General features: G+C 46.3%; 1 protein-coding gene across 16 annotated transcripts in view; it reads left to right on the top strand.

The window, feature by feature from the left end:
• The window catches only part of Mob2 (MOB kinase activator 2), a 56,175-nt gene that overhangs the window by 17,302 nt on the left and 13,281 nt on the right, over positions 1–25,592 (top strand). For 2 of the 16 annotated variants that reach the window (XM_087583446.1, XM_087583351.1), the window contains exons 1-2: positions 11,340–11,866; positions 18,135–18,221. The exons of 4 other annotated variants lie outside the window; for them this stretch is intronic. In XM_087583446.1, coding sequence (XP_087439572.1) covers positions 18,211–18,221 — 11 coding nt within the window. In that variant the 5' untranslated portion in view covers positions 11,340–11,866; positions 18,135–18,210. Of the gene's footprint in view, positions 1–519; positions 648–4,242; positions 4,314–11,339; positions 11,867–16,772; positions 16,925–17,315; positions 17,358–18,134; positions 18,222–21,221; positions 21,365–25,592 lie in introns of those variants that run through there. 10 more of the 16 variants (XM_087583435.1, XM_087583378.1, XM_087583432.1 and 7 more) reach the window with 7 other exon arrangements.

Genomic DNA, 25,592 nt, shown 5'->3' with positions numbered 1-25,592 from the left:
CAAAGTCCCTAAACCCACATTTCTCCAAACAAAAGCATAGCAGGCCTATCTAAGCGATACCCCACCCTCAGTCCCAGCTTCCATCTTAAAGTTTTACTGCTGTGAGAGACACCATGAGCAAGGCAACTCTTATCAAGGACATTTAGTTGGGGACGGCTTACAGGTTCATAGCTTCAGTCCATTATCATCAATGCGGTAGCATGACAGTGTCCAGGCAGGCATGGCTGGGGAGGAGCTGAGAGTTCTACATCTTGATCTGAAGGCTACTAGAAGACTGTTTCCAGGAAGACCTCTAAACCTACCCCCACAGTGACATGTTTTTTCTGGGACTGGAGTTAGAGATATTTATGAGCCATGTTGTGGGTGCTGGGAATTGAACCAGGGTCCTCTGGAAGAATAGCTGGTGCTTTTAACTACTGAGCCATTTCTCCAGTCTCCGAGGTGATTCTCTTTTTAAGTTACCCTTCTTCTTGAGCCCTGTTACTTTGTGGAGTTTTGCACTTCCCTGTCTTTTTTCAGCCACCTGACCATGAATCTTGAACCTACAAGGGCCAGATATCTACCTCCCTGTGGATTCTGGCACAGGAGAGCACACTCGGGCACTATTACTTCCTGGAAATTGGAATAGATGTTTTAAAAACCTATGGGTGAGTTGAGTGTAATGGTACACATCTTTGATCCTAGCACTTGAGAGGCAGAGGCAGAGAGATAGTATGAGGTTGAGACTTGGTCTATATATTAGAAGTTCGGGGACAGCCAAGGATATATAGATTCAGATTATATTTATGGGGAGAGAGAGAGAGAGAGAGAGACAGAGAGTGTGTGTATATACATATATATTCACACACACACACACACACACACAATGAAGAAAGAGGTCATCAATTTGAAAGAAAGCAAAGAGTAGTATATGGGAGGGCTTGGGGGAAGGAAGAGGAAAGGAGAAATGATGTAATTATATTATAATCTCAAAAATAAAATTAAAACAACAAAAGCTTGTGCATTTGTAGTCACCAGATATTGGTGGTGTTTAGTGTCTCTTGCATTTATGTGAATATCCTAAAATCTTTCTGTTCCTGGGCTTTCTGATATGTCTCCATTTCCTCTGACCAGTCTCTCTGTCTTCAGCAGGCCTTTCAGATGACCCTATGCATGAGGGTCTCCCTCAGTCTTTCAGTCTTGAAAGCTACATTCTATGCATGGTATTCTTTTAGCCTACTCTAATGTCAGTCTCTTGTTTCCTGGCTTTAGCATTGCTATTGAGTTAGCTGTTAAGGAGTTGCCGTGCACACAGATATACATACATATACATGTGCACACAAAAACACCCTTTTCTTCTAAGCTTAAGAGTGATTTGTGATTTGCTTATTTGTCAGCATATAATTGGTGTGCAAATGTCTGAGGGCACTAAGACACTGAAGGACTTTGCTAAGGGATCAGACTCTTTCCTTGTTCAATACAACCCTCCACCCATGACTAGATAGCTTAGGATGGCTTTGAATTTGATCTACAGTCACTTTTAATGAACAGTAAAGGAAAATGAAGGCTTATAGCTGATGCTAGGTATGGTATTAGGGTAGTACTTACTGTTGTGTAACGATCTCTCTCTCTTTCTCTCTCTCTCTCTCTCTCTCTCTCTCTCTCTCTGTGTGTGTGTGTGTGTGTGTGTGTGTGTGTGTGTGTGTGTGTGTGTGTGCGCGAGCGCGTGCAGTTTTAGAGCAGGGTCCCTTGGGAATGGAAGGAGCCAGCGGGACCTCTACTCTCTGTTGCCTCAGGGCACAACCATTTTAGTGACTAGGGGAAAAGCATAGCTGCTCCTTAAAAGCTGCACTAATGTTGAAGTATCTTCACACACTTGTGTCTGAGACCTTGGAGATCAGTCTCTTCTCTGGTGACAGAAAAAGTGAGCAGAATAGAAGGGAGGAAAAAGACAGGATGTACAGAATGCTGACCCCACTTCTTTGTAGAACAATATGCAAAATGTCAGGCAGTCCTTAAGTCGATGTAGCAGTCACATAACTGCTATAACCTTGGTCTTCTAGAAGAGCTCTAAAGAACCCATCACTGGTGAACATAGTCAGACTCTGTTTCCCCTTCTCTCTGCCAGTTTAGCAGTCTGGATTCTGAGTTGTATAAAGAAAGAAACTCCAGGCCACTTTCGCTTCTGTGGATTATGGATCTCCTTACATTGTTGATGTTGAACCAAGTGTGAGGCTAGTGATTCTCAAATCCATTTCTAGACACTGTCCTAGATGAGATTCCTTTTCCAGCACAACTTAACCCCAAAGTTCTAGTTTTTATTTATTTGAAACTGTAGCTTTGACTGTTCTGGAACTCTTCGTATGTTTGGCTGGCCTCAAACTGACAGATTCTCTTGCTTCTGTCTAGGATTAAAGGCATGTGCTCTATTATACCTGGCCTGAAGTTCTAGTTTTAGTGAGACCTTTCTTGTTTGTTTGTTTTTCTTTGAAACAGCATCTTATATAGCCCAGGCTAGCCTCAAATTTGGTATATAGTTGAAGCTGGCTTCCTGCTTCCACCTCCTGGGTACCATATAGGCATAACACACATATATGACCTAGTATAACTTTTTTTTTTTTTTTTTTTTTTTTTTTTTTTTTTGAGATAAAGTGGTCTCCTGGTCCTACCTTTGCTTCCCTAGTGCTGAGATTACAGGGATAAGCCATCTCATTTGGGCCCAATGTAACATACATTTATTATTATTTTGAGAGAGAATCACCCAATCATGCCTCTTGCCTCCTCACTGCTAGGATTACAGGAATGTGTAACATAAGTAACTTTTATAAAAATCTGCTGTGATGCACTTGAACTACTAGAGCTATACTAATCTTTTTGGTGTTCCTCAGCCTGGCAACAACCCAGAATATCTTTCAGCTTTCAGAAACTTATGTTCAGTAGCAGCTTACTCTCTGACCTTTGTCTTATGTCCCTGGCCAATGCCGTGATCTATCTTTACTACCAGAGACTGTCCAGAAATGATCCAGGTCCACATCCCTTTGCTTGCTTCTATCCACTGTGTGCCGATATTCTCTCTTCAACACTGGAGCCTGTTCTTGCAATATCTCTTCCTATAGACTTCATGTGCTAGCCTTCCCCTAGAAACTGGATGGAATAGTTAATTCTTGCTCTTTGTGCTATGGATGGTCTTATGGAGCTGGCCTGGGAAAGACATTGTGCATCAGTGCTCCCTCTGTTGCCATTGCTCAGCTTCTGGCTGACACTCTAGAGAGGCAAAAGGGCCCTTCCTATGCATGTAGCTTGTTCAGGGTATTTGCTAAGACAGAGCCTTGTCGTCTGTTTTAGAAGGCTCCACAAGGTACTCAGGAGAACTGTGGTGACTTCTGGTAGCTAGACTCTGAACATGTAATTCTTGGCTACTTTCTTTATACATCCTTGTGAATAAGAGTTAGGGGCCTTCTTGAATGGCTTGGGCAAATATCAACCCACTTTAGAGGTTAATGTAAATGGGTCCCAAGGCATTAAACCCACCAGGTTACAAGAGCTTCTGCTAACTGTAGTGGATATGGTGTACAAACACTTTGTCCCATCTGTAGTCCATGGGTACCTTAGGGCCCTGCATCTTTCCTTGTTAGCATAGCCCACTGCTGCAGCTCATTGCACACTGCTTGGTGTACAAACTTACAGCCTTAGGGCAGAACAGACAGACAGGTCACTACTTGGACTACCTCCTCTTCCCTCATTCTGAGGGTCTCTGTCCACGCTTGTGTCAGGACAAGCTATGGCAAGTTTTTGCAGTGGCTAGGGCAGAGAGGCAGTTTCACTGGGAATTTAGCCAACTTACCTCCCAGGTCAGAGCTGGACTTGGATTCTCATTCACTGTCTGCTCTGCTCTGTGTTCAGATAGCAAACATGTGCATCTTTCACCTTCTACGTCTTTTATGTAGAGCTCGGGACTTGACTACAGGTTTTATGGTCTGATTGGGGTGCTTAGGGGCTAGTCCAGGAGGAACCTGAGGCTGACCTTGGTTCTACTCATGTCTTGATTCTTTCTGCTTTCCTGTACACCTGAACTGTCTTGTCATACCTCCTCAATTCTAGACACTGACTCCTGCCTTCACTCACACATGACCCTGAGCCATTAGGACTTCATTTTTAGGGCAGGTATATACACAGACTAGAGCCTGTGAGGAAACTGAAGGGAACTTGCTTTGTGAGTACTAGGCGAATGTATACCTGTTTGATATGTTACATCTCCTGCAGGAAGCTCTTCCTCCTGAGAGACATTGGAAGAGCCAGAGAGGTATCTGAGAACTTTTCAGAAGCAAGAGCCTGTAAGTCTTGGGCCAATTGCCCAGCACATATTTTTACTCAAGCCCTAGGACTACTTTTGGGTCTTTGGTTGCCACCCTTTTCTAGTGGGAGCTCTAGTGGCTTCAACTGTGTGGGTGTGGTAATACATTGATGCAAGAAATTGCTGTTTCTAGATTTGGCATCCTCTGCATGCACCCATGATAAATGGTTTCACAGCTGTTGTTCAGGAAGTGTGGTAGATGTAGCTGGTTACGTTGTGTCCTGAGGTTGGTAAGGGAGAACTCAGAAGGGCTGTTTCTTCTGTGGAAGCTGCTTGTGAGGAAGGAAGTGTCTGTGACCTCATCGTAAGGCTGGACCTGAGGGCAGACCAGGCCAGGTCTTCAGGTCTGTAATGAACTAATTGGGCTGACACAAGAGTCACTACATGGTATCCTGGGTTTAGAAAAGCTGTGTCAGGGTGTATAGTGCAGAGGAAGGTGAACCTGAGAGAGTTCTGGGCCTGTCCTCCTTTTTCCCTTCTCATTTCTTCCCTTGATGAAATGCCATCCTTTCTAATCATGCCATGATCATAGTTATGATGGAGCCCAGAAGGCTGAAGGGCATAGCCCTTAATGTGGAATGTTGCCCAGACCACAAAATCAGAGAATGGTGTGGATAGCATCAACTTGTAGCCAAATTCCTGCTCTCCTTTCTATACCTTTCCCTTCTGACCAAGCATTTGCTGAGCTTTATTTCTGTACATGGGGAGCAAACTCAGGGCCTCATACAAGGTAGGCAGGTATTTTACCACTGAACTACACATGCTTGCAACATTCTGCCCAAATATATTGAAATCTTAGTATTCTCTTGGAAGTACATCTCTGAAAGATGAAGTGGGTTTTGTTTTTGTTTTGTTTAAGATAGGACCTCACGTTGTCACCCAGCTTGGCCCATAACTCCCAATCCTCCTGCCTCTGCCTTCCAGTACTTGTAGTACTGTATGCCAGCACTCTAGTCATAGGACGTCTTCTTTCAGTGTTCACACTTGCCTAAGAAGCACCACATAACTATTCCTCTTCCAGCTTTTCACTCCATTTTCTTTCCCTTTACTTATCCCTCCCTCCCATCTGAGACTCAGATAAATCCCTGGGTGACTCTGTTGGTGTTGCCAGATGCCATCTGAGCTGTAAGAGCACCTTCTCTGTACTACTCTGTTGAGGAAACAGGTTTCGCTGGATGACTATCATCTGGACTTTGTCTTTCACAATGTTCGTGCTTGGGCTAACTGTCCATAGGTATCTTGGTAAAGGCACAGACTTCTTCACCAGTGTAGGTGCTTCCTCAGTTTTGGTGGTGCTGTCAGCCACCGGTCATTGGCAGGATCCGTGAAGTGTAGATGCTTCTGGACACTTCAGGATATTTCCTTTGTCTCTTTTCTCAGTAGGTAAATATCTGTGAAGAAGTGTCACTTGTGCCTGCCTGGCACCCCCAAGAAAGTCAAAGTACATGCTTGTCTTTTTTCTTAGTTTGCTAGCTCTCAGAATAAAGAAGCTGACCCTAGTTGTCTTTCAGAAGTGCCAATTTAAGATTCATATATCTGTAAGCACTTTTAGATTGAAGGTCTGTTACCTGTTATGGCTTTCACTATACCTATGAAAACCATGTCCCGTCTCAGGCCAAGTTTGTGGTCTGCTCAGCTCTGGTATCTACTGGACCTCTCATTATATATTCTTCAGCCCTGTCAGGCTCCCTGCTGCTGTCTGCTGTCTACAAAGTGGTCCCACTATGTTTCTTTTTTTTTTTTTTTTTTTTTTTTTTTTTTGGTTCTTTTTTTTTTTTTTTCGGAGCTGGGAACCAAACCCAGGGCCTTGCGCTTCCTAGGCAAGCGCTCTACCACTGAGCTAAATCCCCAACCCCCCACTATGTTTCTTAAGCCTTGCCTCAGAGCTACGGGTGCACGTAATGCATGTACTGGATGGACATCATCACTTAAGCCCTCCCTGAGAATGGAAGCCTGAAACGGGGAAACTTGGGAAGTAGAGAGGAGGGGGGCAAGCTAGATACAGTTTTCCAAGACTTAAGTGAAGATCACATGTAGAGGGGTTTAGATACTTTGCAGGCACTAAAACAACAGTCTTCATGGTTCAGCATGACTATATTTGTATTTTTGCAATAGCACTTTGATGATTCACTGAGGATTCTATCTCATAAGTATGGCTTGTTGGAGCTATGATCACATCCCACACATCTATCGTAGAGGCAGCCTCTCATTTTTCTCTGTGGCATGAGATACCTGGGCAGAGAGATGTCAGATGGACAGTGAGCATAGGATAGGTCCAGCCAGGCCTTTGGCAAGAATAAGATGAGTAAGGGTGAAGTAAAGAAGGAGCACAGAGAAGTGGGACACAAGAAGGCTTTCATGGTCAGGAGTAGGGTGTAGGGAGGGATGATGAGAAATAGCAGGTGAACTGTAGGTGTGTAACTCTGCATGCAGAAGGTCTGGATGCAGAGGTGGCTCGTTGGATTAGGCTTCTCTGGGGATAAATCAGGGCTAGCTGTGTCAATGCAGCTAGTTATTTGGCATCATTTGTCTGGCAGCTGGAAGATTCCTCTTCATGATCACAGCAAGCAGCCCAGACAAGTCCCCTCTGCTACGGTTCTGTTAGATTTGAAACACTACTTCAGTCTGTCCAGACTTTCTTCAAGTACTGACGGCCTTTCCATTTCCAGGTCCAGGTCCAGCCAAGGCTGTCCAGGGCTATTGCCAGATTTCTAGAAAAGTGCTATACTCTGCTCATTTGAACACACCTGAGCCATTATTTTCACTTCACAAGTAGGAAGGTAAATCACAGAGGTTGATGAGCCCAGGAAGTCTGGTTCTGCAGAGCCCACCTGGCCTGCATGGGGAGCTTCTGTGGAGCATTCAGGCAGTGTCCAAGAAATTATTTCTCCTTCAGGACCTTGCAGCCACTGTGTAGCAGTGCCTGTGCTCTCTAGCTTTCTGAAAACCTCAAGGATTGTAGGCCTGGGACCCACTGGCCCAGACCAAGGCGGCTCATGTGGAACCCACCAAAGCTGATTGAGAAGAACTGGCTGTTGATCCTCCTGTTAGTTTGTCCCATCCCTATATGTGTCATCCTACCCCCACTTCAGAATGTAACTGCATGCATGCTGGGCCAGGCCTTGTTTCCACCAGAGGGCACTCTTGACCACTTAGGGCCCCACAGTGATCCTGTTCACAGTACAAAGAACTCTGTGTAGTTGGTGGATTCTCCTGAGTTGCTGTGGGGTTAATGAGAGAATGCTAAGGGATCTCCGCATAGTGAGAGCACATGCAATAGCAAGTGCAGAGTTGGCATTGGGGCTAGTGCCTAGCAGCCTACACCCTTAGGTGTGTCTGTACACGTGCACGCGTGACCCAGGAGCTGTGCCCTCACACTGGTGGTGTCCTGTCCAGGAGTGGTGAGAATCTGAGCACTCATTTGTGCTGCTTAGGCAGACACTAGATTTTCATCTCCAGTCGAGTGGGCCAAAGGTCTCTCTAATTGGATCACTTTTGACCTTGTTTATTTTAACCCACCATCCTCAGTACTGATACTTTGTTTTAATGGTGTCAGGTTACCTTTGACCACTCCTATGTCTCAAGAGTAGTAAGGATAGCTATGGGAACATGTCCATTCTGTTGATGTCTGGTTCTCTTGGCTCTTTATGTAGGGGTATGTGTTTGTTTTGTTTTATTTTATTTTTTTTTAGAAGGGCTGTCGAGAGGAGCATCATTGACTCTTTTAGATAGCAACCCTGCTTAAAGATTATGGTCTGCTACTATCCCCTCTCACAGATTGCCCTGGGTTTGGGGGGTCATGTCACTGCCAGGATTGGGGCTGGTGTCTCTGTACCAGAGGGAGAGGGAGATTCTGAACCACAAGTCCACCTGAAAGTGGTTGCAGAATTTTGTGTGTGATGGATGTGAGATAAGTACACAGTGTTAAGCTGTGATGAGCTTGTGTGCCTCATCTCCAGTGACCTGGTTTGCTGCATCCTTCCCTGTATGTGTTGGAGAGACAATGATTGACAATTCTGCCCAGGGCAATAGAGAACAAAGCTGGGTGTCATTTAGTCATTGGAATAAATTGCCCTGGAAACAGTACATCAGGGTTTTGTTATGATTTTGTTTTCTTAGCTTCTTTCTTTCCTCCCCCCCCCCCTTTTTGGTTCTGGGCAGGGGTGGGGAGTGGAACTCATGCCCTTGTGCATGTTAAGGAAGTACTCTACTACTGGCTGTATCCCCAGCCCAAGGAGATCAGTGCTGAAGCCTTAAGCCAGGACTCTGGTGTGGTCCATGGACTTGGACAAGATGGAATCCTTGACCTTCAGGGTCACAATAGTGACACTTACCATGGAATAGGTGTGGAGCAAAGGTTCTGTCTTAGGTCTGTTTGCTGACTGGGAAGTAGGGTAGGTGTGGAGCCAACCCCTTTGTCGTGCATAGGAGTCTGCGTTACAGGCTTCCTTTGGATGCCCTAGAGTCTACCAGAGAGGGGATGGATGTTCCTGATGTGCCCAGACCTCCTACCACATGGACCTTCTACCTTACCAGCTGCTATATTTGTAGAAAAGCAGTCTTGTAGCCTTCAAGAGGGTGAAGGCCATCTTGCTTCTTTTGGTACGTCATTCTATAGTTAGTGCTTCATTCAACCTCATTATTTGTAAGTTATTCTGAGTTTTGATGTTTGATTAATTGCTAAAAAAAGTCAAACTTTTTGGTCCATGGGTGTTCATGTTTTGCATGCTGAAGCATTCTGGGCAGGGAATGCCTGGCTTGCTGTGATGGAGGATGGTGGTAGTCATTGTCTTTAATTGGTTCTCCGTTTGTTTGTTGGCCTTTTGTTCTCCCACTGCTATTGTGTATATTTTCTTCCATGTCTTTTATTATTGTTTTTAGGTGTAGTAGACATATCCTTGAGGTTGATCTGTAAACATTTGAACCTATAGCATTGCCCCTCTGCTGTTTGGGTCCTTCTTTAAGATTCAGGTGACTACAGCCTACAGACCAGGCAGGACAAAGAGGACAGTAATCCTAAGTAACCTTGGGAAGATTCATAAAAACTTTCAGGAGCAGTGGAAGCCTCTGGGCAGAGGGCACAGCAAATGTTGGGGTTTGAAGAAGGGCTGTGTATGCTAGCACCTGTAGGTCATGGGAGGCTGTAGAGACCCTGTGAGTCTGAGCAGTCAGAGCAAAACAAGCACTGCTCTGGCTTAAGTGTGCTAATGCTAGTATTGTACTTAGGCAGTATTCCTGCTTGTTCTTTGTCTTTTTTGCCCTTCTGCCTTAGCATGGAGACCTTCACTAGATATCAGTTTCTTGGACTCAGGAATGGAGAACTGAATGAGCCTATTATATATTTCCCACCCAGGTATTACTGTGTTACATCGGCAGGAAATGGGTCAGGATGGACTTTGGAGACTTGGATCCAAGAGTGATTTGGGCAAGCTTGGCTTTGAGAAGGCTTTCTTTGGCCAAGGGCCAAGGGTTAGCAAGTTGCTGAAAGGTAAACTATCCTGCCATAACTGTCTAGTGAGAGGCAGGCAATGTTGTCAGGCCTTTCCTCAGGTGCAGTGGGCTGGAGTCTTCTCCAGAAGCCACAGCCTCTCAGTTGCTGTTTCCTTGAAGGATGTGATGGATGGTCCCTGGCCCCTGGCCTGCTGCTGCTCTCATTTAGAACACAGGCAACTCCTCCATCTAATGCCTCCCCTCTATCTTTAAAGACAAAAACATTTTCAATTAGAGAGGAATGTGCTTTTGAGGGGACAGCCTGCCTCCCTGGTGACCTGCAGCTGGTGGAACAGCTGACCAATGAAAGATCAGTGCCCTGTGTCTTTTTGGTGTGCCACCTTCCTGCCGTTCTACCCACCCAGTCTTTCCCTATACAAAATGACAAAGACTGACAGAGCCCTGGCAAGGCCTGGTTCTCCTGGGCACCTCCCTCATCTAGTATTTGTGACACAACAAACAAGGACAATACCAGGTACTGCACTGACCTCTCAGATCTAAAGAGTCCACTTGGTTGTTTCTGACTCCTCTTCAGAGTCATAGGCCAGACATAATCCTGAAGGGCTGTACACCATGCTGTATGGTTGAAGATGCACCCCTGTGGCAGTGGGCATAGGCTTTTCCACCTGCATCAGGTAGTGTTCCTGATGGGCTGGGGTCAGTGACTAGTCCTCAGTGGAGCTATCTGCGTTGGACTCCTCTGCACTCTCTTCTGGAGCCTTTTATCCTTCCATAATGGTTCTCTTTCATTTTCCACAGATAGACAGCTTCTCTGTATTCCCAACCTCACTCCCTCCCCATCCCCTCCCTGCCCGGCTTTTCTTTTAGGGGGAGGAAAAAACCCTCACCTAAATCCTATTGATTTTTCAGGGGTTTTTTGGTTAAGTTCTGTAATAAGGGCTCTATAAGAGGTTTCTTGCCTAGTGTATAACATGGATGGGCAAGGTTGGAACCCAACACTCAGAGAGCAGAGGCACCCAGCAGGTTCAGTTGCTCCATCTAGCCAGCTCTGCTCCATCTAGCCAGCCTTGTCAGAACTGCTGCCTCCCTCTTGTGTAGGGCTCCCTGCCTCCTCCCTGTGGACTGAGCTGGGCTATATTTTGCAGCTGAGGCTTTTATACCACCAGGCAGGGAGGGGCAGCTTGGCAGGGCTGGCCATTGCCCTTTCCTGGCTGCCTGTGCTCAGGGCCTGTACAGCTTGGTGACATGCCAAGGGTGTGTGATAGACAGGATGTCATAGTCTTCCTGCTATAAATGAACTTGGCTTTGGAACCTATATGCTCCTGGGAATAGTGAGTAGTCTACTTGGTGGGTGTAGGCCCCACCTGTGATTGCAGATGAGCCTAGAACTGGTTCTATGTCTCTCTAGTATAGGGAATGCCTTAGCTATAAACACAAGTCTTCCTTCCTCCCTATACCTTCTTCCCATTTGACACGTGTGGTAGCCTGCGAGCTTAGGACATCCGAAAGGAAGTGATGCCGAGGCCCTTTAACACCCCTGCCCTCCTGTTAGTACAGGAGTTGGGCCAGGCAGGGTGACTGTGTAGACTCCAACAGACTCTGTAATCGTTCAGTTTCTGGTGGGACAAGAGCTTGGAACCAAAGGATTTGGGTGGCTTGGTGGTGTATTTCTTTGCCTTCTAAATTTGTCCTAGAATTCTTGCCTTCCTTCTTTTCCCTCTTGATTGTACCAGGCAGCACTTTCTTTCCAGCCTTACCTTGTTGCTACTTCCTTACAATCAGTGCCTAACCTTTACCTTAGGAGGGTGCTTGGCCTGCTGTGTGGCCCATGTGAATCTTATGCTTGCTGCCTTGGAGGTGGGACTCTTGCTAACTTCTTGTAGCTGAGTTGTATGAGTTTGCAGAGCACGAGGGGGTTTCACTTGGCTTCCTCTTGTAGCTGGGGTACCCTGCACACTGCCTACATCTTAAATCATGTGGAACTTGAGGTATAGGGACTGGGTTAGACCCCACAGCAAGGGAGGGTCTGCCTCGGCTACCAACCTCTACCTCAGTTTCCTCTCCTCTGGGTACCTGATGCTGGTAAGTAAGCTGGTTCTAAAAGCTCTCCATGTGTTTCCAGCCTTCATGGCAGCTCCTTTTCTTGTGACTGCTAGGATGTTAGTGAATAGTTGAAGCTTTTCTTAAATTGCTTCTGTGCCTCTCTCCCTTCCCTTTCCCTCTCCCTCCCCCTTTCCTTCCCTCCCCCACTCTCTTTTAATGGGATTTAACTGCCGTTTAAAGATTTATTTATTTTGTTCTATGTATATCACTTTTTCCTCATATGTATGTCTGTGCACAATGTATACGCCTGGTGCCCATGGAGGTCAGAAAAGGGCATTGAATATCCCGGAGTTACAGGTGACTGTGATCTACTATGCAGGTCCTAGGAATTAAACTCAGATTTTCTGTAAGAACAAGTGCTCTTAACTGCTGAGCCATCTCTTAAACCTTGTGCTAGTTTTTCTGTTGCCCGGCACATAGAGGTTTCTCAAGGAGTGGTTTTCTTTTCCTTTCCTAGAATTTTAGCCTGTAGTTTTGTACTGTTGTCAGAAAGCAACTGCTTGGTGTCCTTGCCTGACTTCTGCACAGGCTATCCTGTTCCACCTAGACTAGCCTGGGATTGGCAGCAAGGTTTGGGTCTGGCCTCGAAGCCTCCATGTAAAGGATACACCTAGCAGGTGTGGAAGCCCTGTGGTCAGAAGGAAGTCTGTAGCTACTACTATAGTCATCGCGGCTACCTCTACCCTTCCATTTACTCAGGCTACTTATTCCCCTGAAGGGAGCTGATAAGATGAACCCCTGAGTGGGGTAATCTCCTGCCATTCAGAATCTCATGGTGTAGCCACACAGGGTGGATGAGGCACTTGCATGCAGGAAGCCTTCATACAAGAGGATGAAGGGTCTTAATTAGCCTTCCTTCCCCAGCTGGAAAGGTAACAGCCCACCATCATAGTTTTGAACCCTCTGGCACACCAAGAAAAGAGTATGCATTGTCTGGAAGTAAGCAGAACAAAGACTGTCTCCTAGTCACTGATTGCCTGAGACTTCTGGGCTCTGGAGGAAGGACTGCCAGGAGACTGGGACAAAGCAATCTTCACCCCAGGAGCTCTTACCCCTGACCTTGAGCAGGCAGTGCTCCTTCTGCCCATTCTTGGCTCCTTAGCTTTATTGCCTGGGAGTTACCTCTGATCCTGCAGACTCTCCCTAACTCAGGGAGGAGCAGGGAGCTACTGCAGTCAGTCACTCTAGATTTCATTCTGGGAGTCTTTTCCACAGGCATGTGGCTTGTGAGGAATTGTTCCTATAGCCTTGATCAGTTATGTTCCCAATGGACTGGGACCTGGCATGCTTTATGTAGAGTGACTAAGATTGTGTGGTCGGTAGGAGCATTATTTACTTAACCTGGGCCAATTAACTAGACTGTCCAATATATGTCTGGAGGACATACTTACTTTGCTTGGGAGGGCTCTGAGATGGCTACTTTGTTATGGGATCTATGTTCCTGGCTAGAGTGGATCTGTGGGCCTTGGCGTTTCTCAATCAAAAATTTGTCTCAAGTGTGCAAGCTAAAGGCATATGTGTGCACAAGGGTGCTTGCCTTTGGGCATCTCTTCTGTGGGTAGGTAGTCCTGTGTGGGTATCTGCTGCACCTGAATCTGCAGTGTAGGAATACTTCATGATGATACCAGCTTGTTGGCCATTCATGAGTGTGAACTGCAATCATCTGGATGCAGAGCCCTGAGTCTTAGGAGGAAGCTCTCTAGAGGCATTGTCCAGCACGCTGGAGCAAGTCTCTCTCCATCTCTTGTATGGGAGGTCAAGGCTGAAGCCAAGGCTGATGCCTCTACATTGGGATGTCAGCAGAGGTAACAATGTTTCTACCTACCATGTGGTTACCTAGGATGTCTGAGTGCACTGGATCTTTCTGCTTTGCTCTGTGGTGCCAGTGACATCTCTGCTCTCCTAATTAAATCCTGTTCTCTTAATTTAATCCTACAGGAGCTTTCCAGGTCCTCAGACCACAGTTTAGACCTTACTTCAGTCCCTAGAAGTTCCGTCCCTCTTATTCATACTCCTCCCTTTAACCTTTCACTCTTCCTTAACCCCTGAGCTTTCACCTCAAGACGCATTTCCCTGATCCTTTCCCAGTTGCCTGTTTCAAAGCTTGGCAGAATTGAACTCTCAATATAGACTAACTGCCCAGTCTTACTAGCCTTGGCTAGGCTTTGGTAAGCTTTTGAAGAAAGGGCCTGAGACCTGGGTACAGGATATGAAGCCACATATCTCACACAAAGGACTCTGAATCTATAATGCAAGGTCCTCCCTTAATCTATGGGGTGCACTGTGTGCTGTCCTCCTGCCTGATGTACTTGGGTACCAAGGATTACTAGTTGGAGTTTTCTTTGAAAGAACATTTCAGCTTCCATGTGTTTTAAGTATCCTCATTATGTTTAGGACGGAGCCCTGAAAAGTGGCAGGAGACTCAATTGCTTCATAGTTTTTTGTTTTTTTTTTTTTTTATTCTTTTTTTTTCGGAGCTGGGGACTGAACCCAGGGCCTTGCGCTTGGCTTCATAGTTTTGATTGAGATTTTTGCTTTATGGATGTATTTAGCTCACCCCAGGGATTTTGCTTTGGAAGACAGAGCTTCGGTGCCCTGTACCAGAGTAGTGCATAACAGCTTCAGTGCTTGTCCAGAGAGGTAGGTAAGGGGTGTGTGTGTGTGTGTGTGTGTGTGTGTGTGTGTGTGTGTGTGTGTATGTATGCATACTTGTGTGTATGTGTAGTGAAGGAATACAGGAGAGCAAGAATGAATGGCTAGAGCTGTAAGCTGGATACCATGAGTCTCCCATTTCTCTTATTAACCACAACTGCCATTAGGGATAAAGCTCAGGTCTGGTGTCTTTGCTGAATCACTGGTACAGGTGTCAATAGTATGAGTAAGTGGTATCCTGGTGATACTGGTTTGCATGGAAGGGAACACAGACTTAATCTGTCGACATGGCAGGTACTATGAAGTCAGAGACAAATTATAGAAAATACTCACTGGGAAGTGTTTATGATTGAGGAGCCAAGCTGTGGCATCCAGGTATTTGGGAGAACAAACCAGATACCAGAATAGCCAGTTTGTGGATAGCTGGGTCACTGTGGGCATCCCAGTCCAGGCAGTTGCATATGTCAGAGAGGCTACTGTCTTGAAAAAGGCCCCTCCTTTCCCCATTCTTACCCCAGTGAGCTTATAATTAGAGCTTTGTGTCTGACCATGTCAGCCACACAACTCGCAGAACACTGTTCTGGATGGCATCAGAAACTATAAGAATGGAGCCCTATGAACTGAGAACATGGAAGTGATTCTTCTTCTAAACCTTCATTGTGCTTTATTGGACACCCAGTAGATAACTGTGAGTTTCTACGATATCCCTTAGGACCCCCCCCCCCCAAGTAGTTCTTACCTTGTAAAAAATATATATAATAATATATATAATGTATATGTATATACACACACACACACATATGCCTTGGTCATAATGGTTAGGCCTTAGGCTTAGCCCTCTCTTCTCAGGTATTTGAGGGTTTTGACACCACCCTCCAAGGAAGGCTGCTCTCCCTTACCCAGAGTTTGGTTGTCTCAACTCATCGGTCCACTGGAGTTCTATCATGCCCCCTCTTGACAGAGTCTGTCATATAGCAGGTGGGGTGGATTACAGAGGGTCCCTGGTTGTTTCTAAGAGATCAATGTCCTTTGTTGCTTTATCTGTTTACTGTCTCAAAAATGTCAATTCTCATATTTTGACTGGTGGTTGGTTGTTTAAAAGGAGATGAAACTCAGCCCTTTTTATTTGGTTCACTGGTTTCCTTCTGTGAACTTTGGTTTGAAAGGTGTGCTTGCTATACCTGTAGCTCCAGATCTTGCTTAACTGTGGAATCTCAGATGTGCACATCCAGAAAACTGAAGTTTTCATTGTTTTACTTCCTGTAGCTGTGAGTACTTTGTTCCCTACCATCAGGTGTCTGACCATCTCCACATTGGACCCCAAGTAGCTTCTGACATCAGACAGCATCAGGGTAGTATGGTCCTAGGCCCTTGCTCTCTTTGCTGTGGACATGCTGAGCTGTTGGATGGCAGAGAAGAGCTGGGTCTTGACACCAGAAGAGTTCTCTTTGAGTTTGTGTCTCCAGTGTAGAGGTACTGGAGTATTCCTACAACTACAGTCCTGTGTCTGCTATACTTAGTCACATGCTCAAATCACACTAGCTGTAGCTTATTTCTGCCAGCTCTCCAGCTGGACCCTACTGACCATCCCGCAGTACCATCTAAGAGCAGGCCTCTCTCCCACTTTTACAGCAAGGCTTTTGCTTTCTTATTTATTGATTATATATAAGCACACTGTAGCTGTCTTCAGACACACCAGAAGAGGGCATTGGATCCCATGACAGATGGTTGTGAGCCATCATGTGGGTGCTGGGATTTGAACTCAGGACCTCTAGGAAGAGCAGTCAGTGCTTAAGAGCCCATGTTCTTTCCTAAATCTTTATATAAACATATTTCTGTTTTATCTTGGATTAGTGTTTAGTGGTTGAATTACTATCTTGGTATAACTGTAAAAGAAACTACCAACTGTTTCCCAAATTAGTCATTCCATTTCCTGTCCCCACCATTGTTGTGTTCTTCCTCTGGCTGCTCCCCTCATTTACCCACCTTGTCATGTATGTGCATGTTGTTTGGCTTGGGCTGCTATCAGGTAGCATGAGGTGAGGGTGACATGGTAGGGGAGGGGTTAGGGCGTGGAACATGTACCTCCCAGCAATCAGCCCTGCTAAGCACTCTCTTATGCAGTACTCTCTTGTGTCTTAGGGCTTTTTTTTTTTTTTCTTAAGGTTTAAAATTACACACTTTTCCTTCCTTCCTTCTCTTTTTTTCAAAAATTTATTTATTATGTTTATAGTATCTGCCTGCATATATGCCTATGTGCCAGAAAAGGGTGCCAGATTCCATTACAGATGTTTGCAAGCTGCCACATGAATGCTGTGAATAGCACCAGGCCCTCTGGAAGAGCAACCACTGCTCTTAACCACTGAGCCATCTTTCTGTCCCCAAGTATGTTCATTTTTTAATAGCATTAAAAAGAGTTTGATCGGGGCTGGGGATTTAGCTCAGTGGTAGAGCGCTTACCTAGGAAGCGCAAAGCCCTGGGTTCGGTCCCCAGCTCAAAAAAAAAAAAAAAAAAAAAAAAAAGAGTTTGATCATGTTTAAATGTTGATGAAATCCTTTTTTTTCTTTTTAATTTAGTGCTGTTTGTGTTTTGAAAAACTTTGCCTGCTCTGGGCTTGGTAGAGGCACTGCTGAATTTTGGTTATGTTTTGTTCTCTGATGCATCTGGGTGTGAGATGGGGCTTACCACTGCTTTTAACCGACACATTCCTTTCACCACTGAATGATTTCATACCTTTTTCATACCTTTGTTTTGACATAGTTTTCATTTCTTTAGGTCACATGCCCAGGAGAGAAGTGGTTGAGTCATATGGTAATTGTATGTTTAGCTTTTTAGAATACCTTTAAACTGTTTACCAGACTAGTTGGCCATGTTAGATTCTCTCCAATAATGATTAAGGAATCTACTTGTTCCATGTTTTGTTAGCACTTTATTTTAGCCATTCTAATAGGTGCTTTTGTGGTCTGAATATGGTTTGCATATTCTCCCTCTTCCCCTCCCCCCAGCCTGTACTCTACAGTGTAAGACATTCATCAGTGAGACTGATTCCTACCATGATGTTCAGGGGCAAGAGCTTCAGTGAGTGATTAGGGTTAGAGAATCTTTCATATGACACCTTGGAGATGAGTCAGCAAAAAAGGCAGTTGATATGAAGCTGGAGAGGTGGCTCAGTGGTTATGAGCACTGATTGATCTTCCAGAGGACTGGAAGTTTGATTCTCAGCACCTATATGGCAGCTCATGACTATCTGTAACTCTAGTTCCAGGGAATCCTATGCCGACCTCTGGCCTCCATGTGCACCAGACACACATGCATGACAAACACCCATATATTAATGTAATAAAATTAGAAGGGGATATTCGAGGTTGTTGTTGCTGTTGCTGTTGCTGTTTTGTTTTTTGTTGTTTGGTTGGTTTGTTTTAGTTTTGACAGCTGCTGGATGGGGCTCCCTGAACTTCAGAATTGTAAGCTAAATAACCTACTCTTTAAGAGTCCCTAGCTTCAGGTTACCTTTGTACTAAGACAGAACAAAGTAAAGCAGGTATGGAGTGGCTAAAAGCCGTACTGGATGCAATCTCTTGTTCCTGTCTAAAGGAAACGCAAGGAAAAGAGTACAGCATAGACTGAAGGTACCAAGCTCACCACCAGACCATGGCACTGTCTCCAGAGCATGTTGGTTGGGTAAGTGCTCCTTCTGACCCCAGGTACCTCAGTGCTTGGAGAAGCAGCCCAGACTCTTCCTCCATCTAAGCACATCTCACAATCAGAGAAACCTGTGAGGAGCATGAACTGGATCATGTCACTGTCCTAAATAAGTCTTTTGATGGTTTTGTGTCCTGATTCCTCCCTGGACTTGGGGCCTTGTACCATTTGGCCAGCCTCTTTCTTTGTTTCCACCATTATAGAGCACTGATTCACCTTTTCTGTTCCCACCTTCTTTTTGTAAAATTTTATTTTTTATTGGTTATTTTATTTTACGTTTCAAATGTCATCCCCCTTCCTGGTCTCCCCTCTGTAAATCCCTCATCCCATTGCCCCTCCCCTTTGCCTCTCTGAGGGTGCTCCTCCACCTACCCACCCACTCGTGCCTCACCACTCTAGCATCCCCCTACTCAAGCCTCCACAGGACCAAGGGCCACCCCTCCTATTGATTGATGCCAGATAAGGCCATCTGCTGGAACCATGGATCCCTCCATGTATTCTCTTTGGTTGGTAGTTTAGTCCCTGGGAGCTCGGGGGCGGGGGGTCCAGTTAATTGATATTAGTGTTCTTCCAATGGGGTTGCAATCCCCTTGCACTCCTTCATTCCTTCCCCTAGCTCTTCCACTGGGGTCTCCACCCTCAGTCCGTTGGTTGGCTGAGTATCTGCGTCTGTATTAGTCAGGTCCTGGCAGAGCCTCTCAGGGGACAGCTATACCAGGCTCCTGTCAGCAAGCACTTCTTGGCATCAGCAATAGTGTCAAGGCTTGGTGTTTGCAGATGGGATGATCCCTAGGTGGGGTGGTCTCAGGATGACTTTTCCTTCAGTCTATGCTGTACTCTTTTCCTTGCGTTTCCTTTAGACAGGAACAATTCTGGGTTAAAATTTTTGAGATGGATGGGTTGCCCCACCTCTCAACTGGGGGTGAGAGTGCCTTTCTACTGGAGGTGGTCTCTACAGGTTCTGTCTCCCCTTTGTTGGGTATTTCAGCTAATGTCATCCCCATTGGGTCCTTTTTTTTTTTTTTTTTTCGGAGCTGGGGACCGAACCCAGGGCCTTGCGTTTGCTAGGCAAACACTCTACCACTGAGCTAAATCCCCAACCCCCCCCCCCCCCATTGGGTCCTGGAAACCTCTTGCTTCCCTGGAGTCTGGAACTTCCTAGTGACTACCCGCAGTCCCTCACCTCGCAATGCTACATATTTCTATTCATTTTCCTGACCCTCTGTACTTCTCTCCTGTCTCTTCCCATACCTGACCCTGCCCCTCCTTCCCTCCCCCTCATCTCTCCCTTCCAGGTCTCTCCCTCCTCTACGTCCCGTGATTATTTTGTTCTGCCTTTTAAGTAGGATTGAAGCATCCATACTTTGGTCTTCCTTCTTAAGCTTCTTACAGTCTGTGAGTTGAATCATGGGTATTCTGAACTTTTGGGCTAATGCCTACTTATCAGTGAGTGCATACCATGCGTATTCTTTTGTGTCTGGGTTACCTCACTCAGGATATTTTCTAGTTCCATCCATCATGAAATTTGCAGGTTCTCGCCTTCTATCTGCTCTTTAGCCAGCTAGTTGGCTTGCCCTGCCTTCTCATGTCACTAGGATCTCATTTCACAGTGTGACATTTTGACTTACATGTTTGTATGTTGTTCATTTGGATACTGTTTTTACTTCTAAAAGTTGACACATACCTGCTTATGGGGTTCAGTTACTCAGGATAGTTGTCATCTAAGGATCTGTTTGTACGGACTTTCCCTCCTGCTCATACTTTGAATTTTTCTGGGTTTTGTTTGTTTGTTTGCTTTTTCATACACCTAGCACTTTTTTATATGCTACTACCAGGAAGTATATTATTCAAAGGCTCAGCTTCTTGTAACCAGACCACCCTCCAGGAGGTAGGGCCAAGCTTTTTAGCACTCACCTACTCACTTGTGGCTGAACAATCCTTTTTCTTCCTGAGAGGAAAGAGCTCTGTATAGTGAAGACTTTACAGACAGCCTAGCAGGAGAGCCAGGGCTCCTGGATCAGAAATAAGTCATGTGGGGAACTTTAGTGGGAGGTTAAGAGAAGGCCATCTTCCCTTTTCATCCCATAAATAGTCTCTATCTAACTCCAGAGAAAACATAAGAAAAACCCAAGCCTGGTTCATACCTGTTATCTCTGTGGAGAAGTTCTATAGTGTCCATCTCTTGATTGGCAGGAGAATGGAAGCTTGACTCCCACCCAAATCATAGTGGAGCTTGGGGGCAGTACCTTCCTGTCAGTCCATGTTGACTATTCTGACACTGCTGTGGAGCCCATGATGAGTTGGGATGGGAGTGACCACTCCCAGGTATCTAATTTCTAAGGCTTGATGGTCTCCCATAAACAAGGCCTTGGTTACACAATTTGGGTACCCATGAGGTGTTCCAGATATTCCTGCTGCTTATGGTACATAGTGGCAGTGATCCTGACTGGCAGACCTGAGGAACAGAACTGTCCAGAACCAGCTTTGTGTCCTCCAGATTCCCTAGAAGCCTGCTGACCCTTTTCAAAAAGCTGTCTGACACCCACCTGTAGAGTAGTAGCAGCTAGTGGGGTCCACTCTGCCAGGACCCTAATGGCCTGTTGATCCCTGTCCTGAGAGTGCTTGTTAAGAAAACCCTGCTTGCCTGCTGTTTCCAGGCTTCCCTCATGAAGGCTGTGTTCTGCTTAGGTCTAGATGGCAAGGGAGGGCCCCCAGGTGTGACTTGGATCTCTCTGGCAGGCCCTTCCCGCTGCTGGGTCCACCCTTTCTCCTCCCTTCTGGCCTTGCTGATTTCACCCTGCCCAGCCAGCTCTTCACTTTGCAAAAGCAGTTCAGACACTCCCCTATTTCACCAGCCTGGGCGGCCCTTACTGTGTAAAGGGAGCAGCTGTTTGTCTCTGCCATGGCTCTCATTGGCCTAGAGCAAGGGCGGAGGGCACTTCCGAGGGAGGGAACCCAGAGCTACATTGCTTGGACCCCACTTTCCCTCACCAGCTCTGCAATCCCCACATCATGGTTGGAGAGCACTGCAGTCTCCCTTCAGAGCGGACTCTGCTCAGCCATCCTCCCAAAACTGGATTTCGGTGTAAAATGGTGCTTCAGGCTGTCAGCAAAGTGCTCAGGTAACAGCCTGCCTAAACACTGTCTGCCTGGGAGGTGGTTGGCTGTAGTCCTGATTGCCTTCTCAGTAAAAAAGCCTGCTGTGCTGGGGTGGGCGTGCCGCCTTTGGGGTTGGTGCTGGGGTAATTGGTGCAGCTTGGCCAGTCTAGCCACTGAGCTCATTGCATGCTACGTAGGAGCACAGCCACCCGCGCTGGGCCTTTGCTACATAAGGAGTCCTACTCTGCTCCCTCTGGGGACTGCTGGACAGTCAGTGGCCTTTATCATCAGCAAGTTTGTCTGGGTTCGTGTTTTTTGGCCAATGTCTTGTCTCTCTTTGGCATGAACCTTGGCTACCCAAAGCAAGAATGTCCTGGAGCCTGTCCTTGAGTGTCCAGAGAAGTGACATGCTATATCCCAGGTGCTTGATGTATATGATAGCTGCTACTGGAGTGTTGTCAGGAAAGCTTTTCAGACTTCCTACCAGCAGTGGTGTTTTTTCTCCAAGTCTGTGGGGTGTGTGTGGAATGCAGGTAGATGAGTGGGAGGTATGTGGATGACTTGCTGGTGGGGTGGCAGTTTCAAGTCAATCTGGGGCTGTGTTCCCCAGTCAGGAGGGAAGAGGCACTGCCTTTTGGACTCCAGTCAGTTTTCTCTTCCAGGTAGGAATCACGTGTTTGTCTCAACAAATGGGCCACTGTCATCCATCTTTTCTTTTCCCTTTCCTATCATGTCCTGTCCTGTCCTCCCTCCCTTTCATCCTTCCTCTGTTTTTGAGACACAGTCTCTCTGTATAGCTTTGGCTGTCCTGGAACTCACTATGTAACTAGCCTGGCTTTGAACTCACAGAGATCTGTCTGCCTTTGTCTAGTAAGTGTTAGGGTTAAAGATGTGTGCCACTATGCCCAGCAGGACCATTATTATTTAAAATGAAAGTAAATAGCATTTGCTTTTCCAGTGCCCCTTTAAATGTGAACTCCCAAAGCGTAGAACTCTTGGTGAGGCCTTGACATGAATCCAGCCTGTGATAGTCCCTTGCAGTTGGCTGGTGAGTTCTGGAATGGGTTTCTGTGCACCTACCTGTCTCTGGTCACCTCTGACCCTACCTGCTCCTCTGGGCCATTGTCACTACATCATTACCTGAGCATCCACAGGGGATGCAAGCAAGAACCAAGAACTACTGTCAATTCCAGTGTGACGCTGTGAAGTTTTAGAAGAAGCAAGGTAGTGGTATCATTTACCCTAACTTAGATGGTGGCATCATCTGCCCAAACCTGGAATTTGATTGATGGCAGTAGTAGAGGGCCACACACATTTTAATGTTTGTATTTCTGCATATATGTGGTTAACAGATACCAAATATCAGCTCTAGTGGGCTAAGAAATGGCACTCAACTGCCAGTGACACCTGGCTGCTTATACTGTGGGAGGTCCCATTGGGAGAGAGCTTAGCCTGGCCTTCCGGAGAATCACACTGTGTTAAGTGAGGATAAGTGGTTACTGTCTAAGCACACCTTAGCCCTAGTGTGTCTGTCTATTCAGTGCCTTGTTCTCCAGGTGTATGAGTCCTTTACTGGGTCAGGGACATTAATGAAAGTGTGCCTTATCTGGGGTCCTAACCTTTCTGGATAGGGGGCACAGGGGGGAGAAAGAGAGTGAGAGAGAGACACACACACAGAGAGAATGACAGAGAGAGACAGAGAGAGACAGAGAGAGACAGAGAGAGAGAGAGAGAGAGAGAGAGAGAGAGAGAGAGAGAGAGAGAGAGACAGAGACAGAGAGAGAGGGAGAGAGAGACAGAGAGACAGAGAGAGCACTCCAGTGACCCTCTTCACTGCTTCTGACCATCTCAACCTGTGTGTAGTATGGTAGTGCTGAAGGAGGAGGATAAGATAGGACTGGGAGGATCTTCCTATCTTGGCCCTTGAAGCCAGGCATTAGGCAGTGGAGTTAGTGAGGACTTGGTCCAGATATCGGCTTTCAGTATTGGAACTGAACTTTCTGGGTACCACAGAGACCTAAGCCCTGATAATTGCTGCAGAAGAGATGGTAACCAGGAGTGAACATACTCACAGTCCAGCAGTGGGGGACCAGCTATTGAGGGGTTGGGGAGAGCCTGGTAGTATTTAACTGTGCTATGAGGGCTATGCTAGCTTGTGCTCTGTTGTCAAAGGGGCCCCTACAGTGATAGGAAGAGAGGTCATTATGCTTAGAGTTAGTGCTTTGAGTAGGCTGCATCGTGGATACTTGCCCTGACTAGAAATATGGGAGTCCCCGGTAGAATAACTCATAGCACTCTCCTCTTAGCTTTTAGCTGTGCTCTACCTAAATAGTAGTATTTCACAGACCTGGCCCCGGAGGGCTTGTATCTTTAAGATCCTCATGCCCCTGCCTGCTTGCCATACTCCCCGTTTACTAATATTCATCCCGTGAGTGTTATCCCTAACCCCTTAGTATTTAACATCTCCTTCCTTAATGTTAACCTGAGGTCTCTAGAAGCTAACTTCTGGTCCCTCATTGATAAATTCCCACTCTAACTGGCCCCTCACTGTTAACCTAGCTGAGGCTGTTCAGGTGGGAAGGTGGGAAGCAAACACATTCTCTGTTTCTCTAGAGGCCTAAGATGTCCACACTCAATGTTCCTACTTCTTTGGAGTGATGAACTTTGTCTCAAGACTCTTAGATGCCTTTCCCACCATCCTCAGACCTTAGTGCTCTTAAGTCCTTCATTCTTTGACTTGCCATGTATGCCTCTCCCAAGTCTGAGCATTTCTCTCCTAGAATACTTTGCTTTGTGAGCATCTGTGTTGGGTCAGAGGCTGGGGGAGTTAAGGTGGAGCTCCAAATGGGGCTTTGTGGGGAGGAAGCAGGCTAAGCCTCACTGCAGGCCAAGAGCAGATGCCAACATAGCATCTTATCATCCTGGTCCCAGAAAGATGCTGCTGGCCTACTTCCTACCAACAGTGTTAGAGCCATCCCAGTTTCATGCTTGACAACTCATTGCCATAGAGATTCTTTTTACTAACTCTGCAAATTTCTTTTGCTCCTCAGAGGTCAGACTTTAAATAAGGATTGGATCATAGTTGGTGCTAGGGATGCCAAAGGGTTCAGTGTCATGGGATGTGGCCAGCTAGAATAGAAGATGTGGCATTTCATAGTTGGGGTCCTAGAGGACTAGGGGGAGTTTGCCATATGGGCAGGGAGGGCAGAGCACTGTGGCAGCAGAGGCATTGAAGCAGAGAGTAGGAATCTAAGGCTAGGTGGATGTGTGGGAGACAAGAAGAAGCTGGTTCTGGTAGAGTGTGTATACCTCTAAAGTAGGCATTTTACTTAACTAAAAATGCTCTTCAGGGGCCAGCCTCAGCCTCGCTGTTGGGAGCTTTGTTTTAGGAGTGTTTTTCCAGGAGCTTATAGCAGTTTTGTGGGTATACTGACATGTGGCACCCACTCCCTAGTCCCTATAGTACAGTCCTATACTGCTGCTCACTCAAGCCTTTGTCTGTATAGTCCTCCCTCTAAATGGGTCACAGTGGCGAGTGGTATAAGTGAAGCTGGCAGAGCCTGTGACCTCAGGAAAGTGTGCAGGTATGGCCAGCCACTGATGTATGGTCTTTTCAGCCTGCCTCAGAGCCTGGGAGATATTTGTTTGCCCAGCCTAACCGTGTGAAAACAGTCACTGGCAAAGGAGCTAAAACTGGTCCTCTAGATGATTCTATTGCCCTGGCTAAAACCCCGTCAGGAAAAGAAATAGAGTAAGGCTTTTGATGTCCTTCAAGAAGCCTTTTTACTAGCAACTACCATATTCTTCTCAAGCAGAATGTGGGTCCTATGTTACCTCTTGTTCCTCTTGCTTAAGTGTGGACTCTGTGACTAGGACTGAGAAACTTAGGTTGGCAGTATAGTGTCCCAGAGTGCACTATGTTCCAGGGTTCAAGTTGAGCCCATGTGACAGGGGACAGCAACTAAATGGGGATATGACTAAAACAGGAAAGGCTTGGGCTTCATGTGCACATGCTGTCATCTAGCATGGCATCTACTTGCTGCCTTTTAACATCACCCAAAGTTCCTGTGGCCCATTCTAGAAGGAGGGAGGCCTTTCAGGGACTCCTTTCCCCACTAGGTTGGGGTGTAGCTTCTGCCCAGAGGAGCTATGTCCTCCCTTGTAACTGTGAGTGGGAGTAAGGGTAAAATGCTGTTCATAGGATACCCTCCCTGAATGGATCCTCAACTGTGCTCAAAGCCATGGTGATGG

Source organism: Rattus norvegicus, chromosome 1 (assembly GCF_021556685.1).
Source record: "Rattus norvegicus strain SHRSP/BbbUtx chromosome 1, alternate assembly SHRSP_T2T, whole genome shotgun sequence".
In the NCBI taxonomy this organism is placed as follows: Eukaryota; Metazoa; Chordata; class Mammalia; order Rodentia; family Muridae; genus Rattus; species Rattus norvegicus.
Note: the sequence above shows the minus strand (reverse complement) of the source record. Positions and strands in the feature narration are given on the sequence as shown.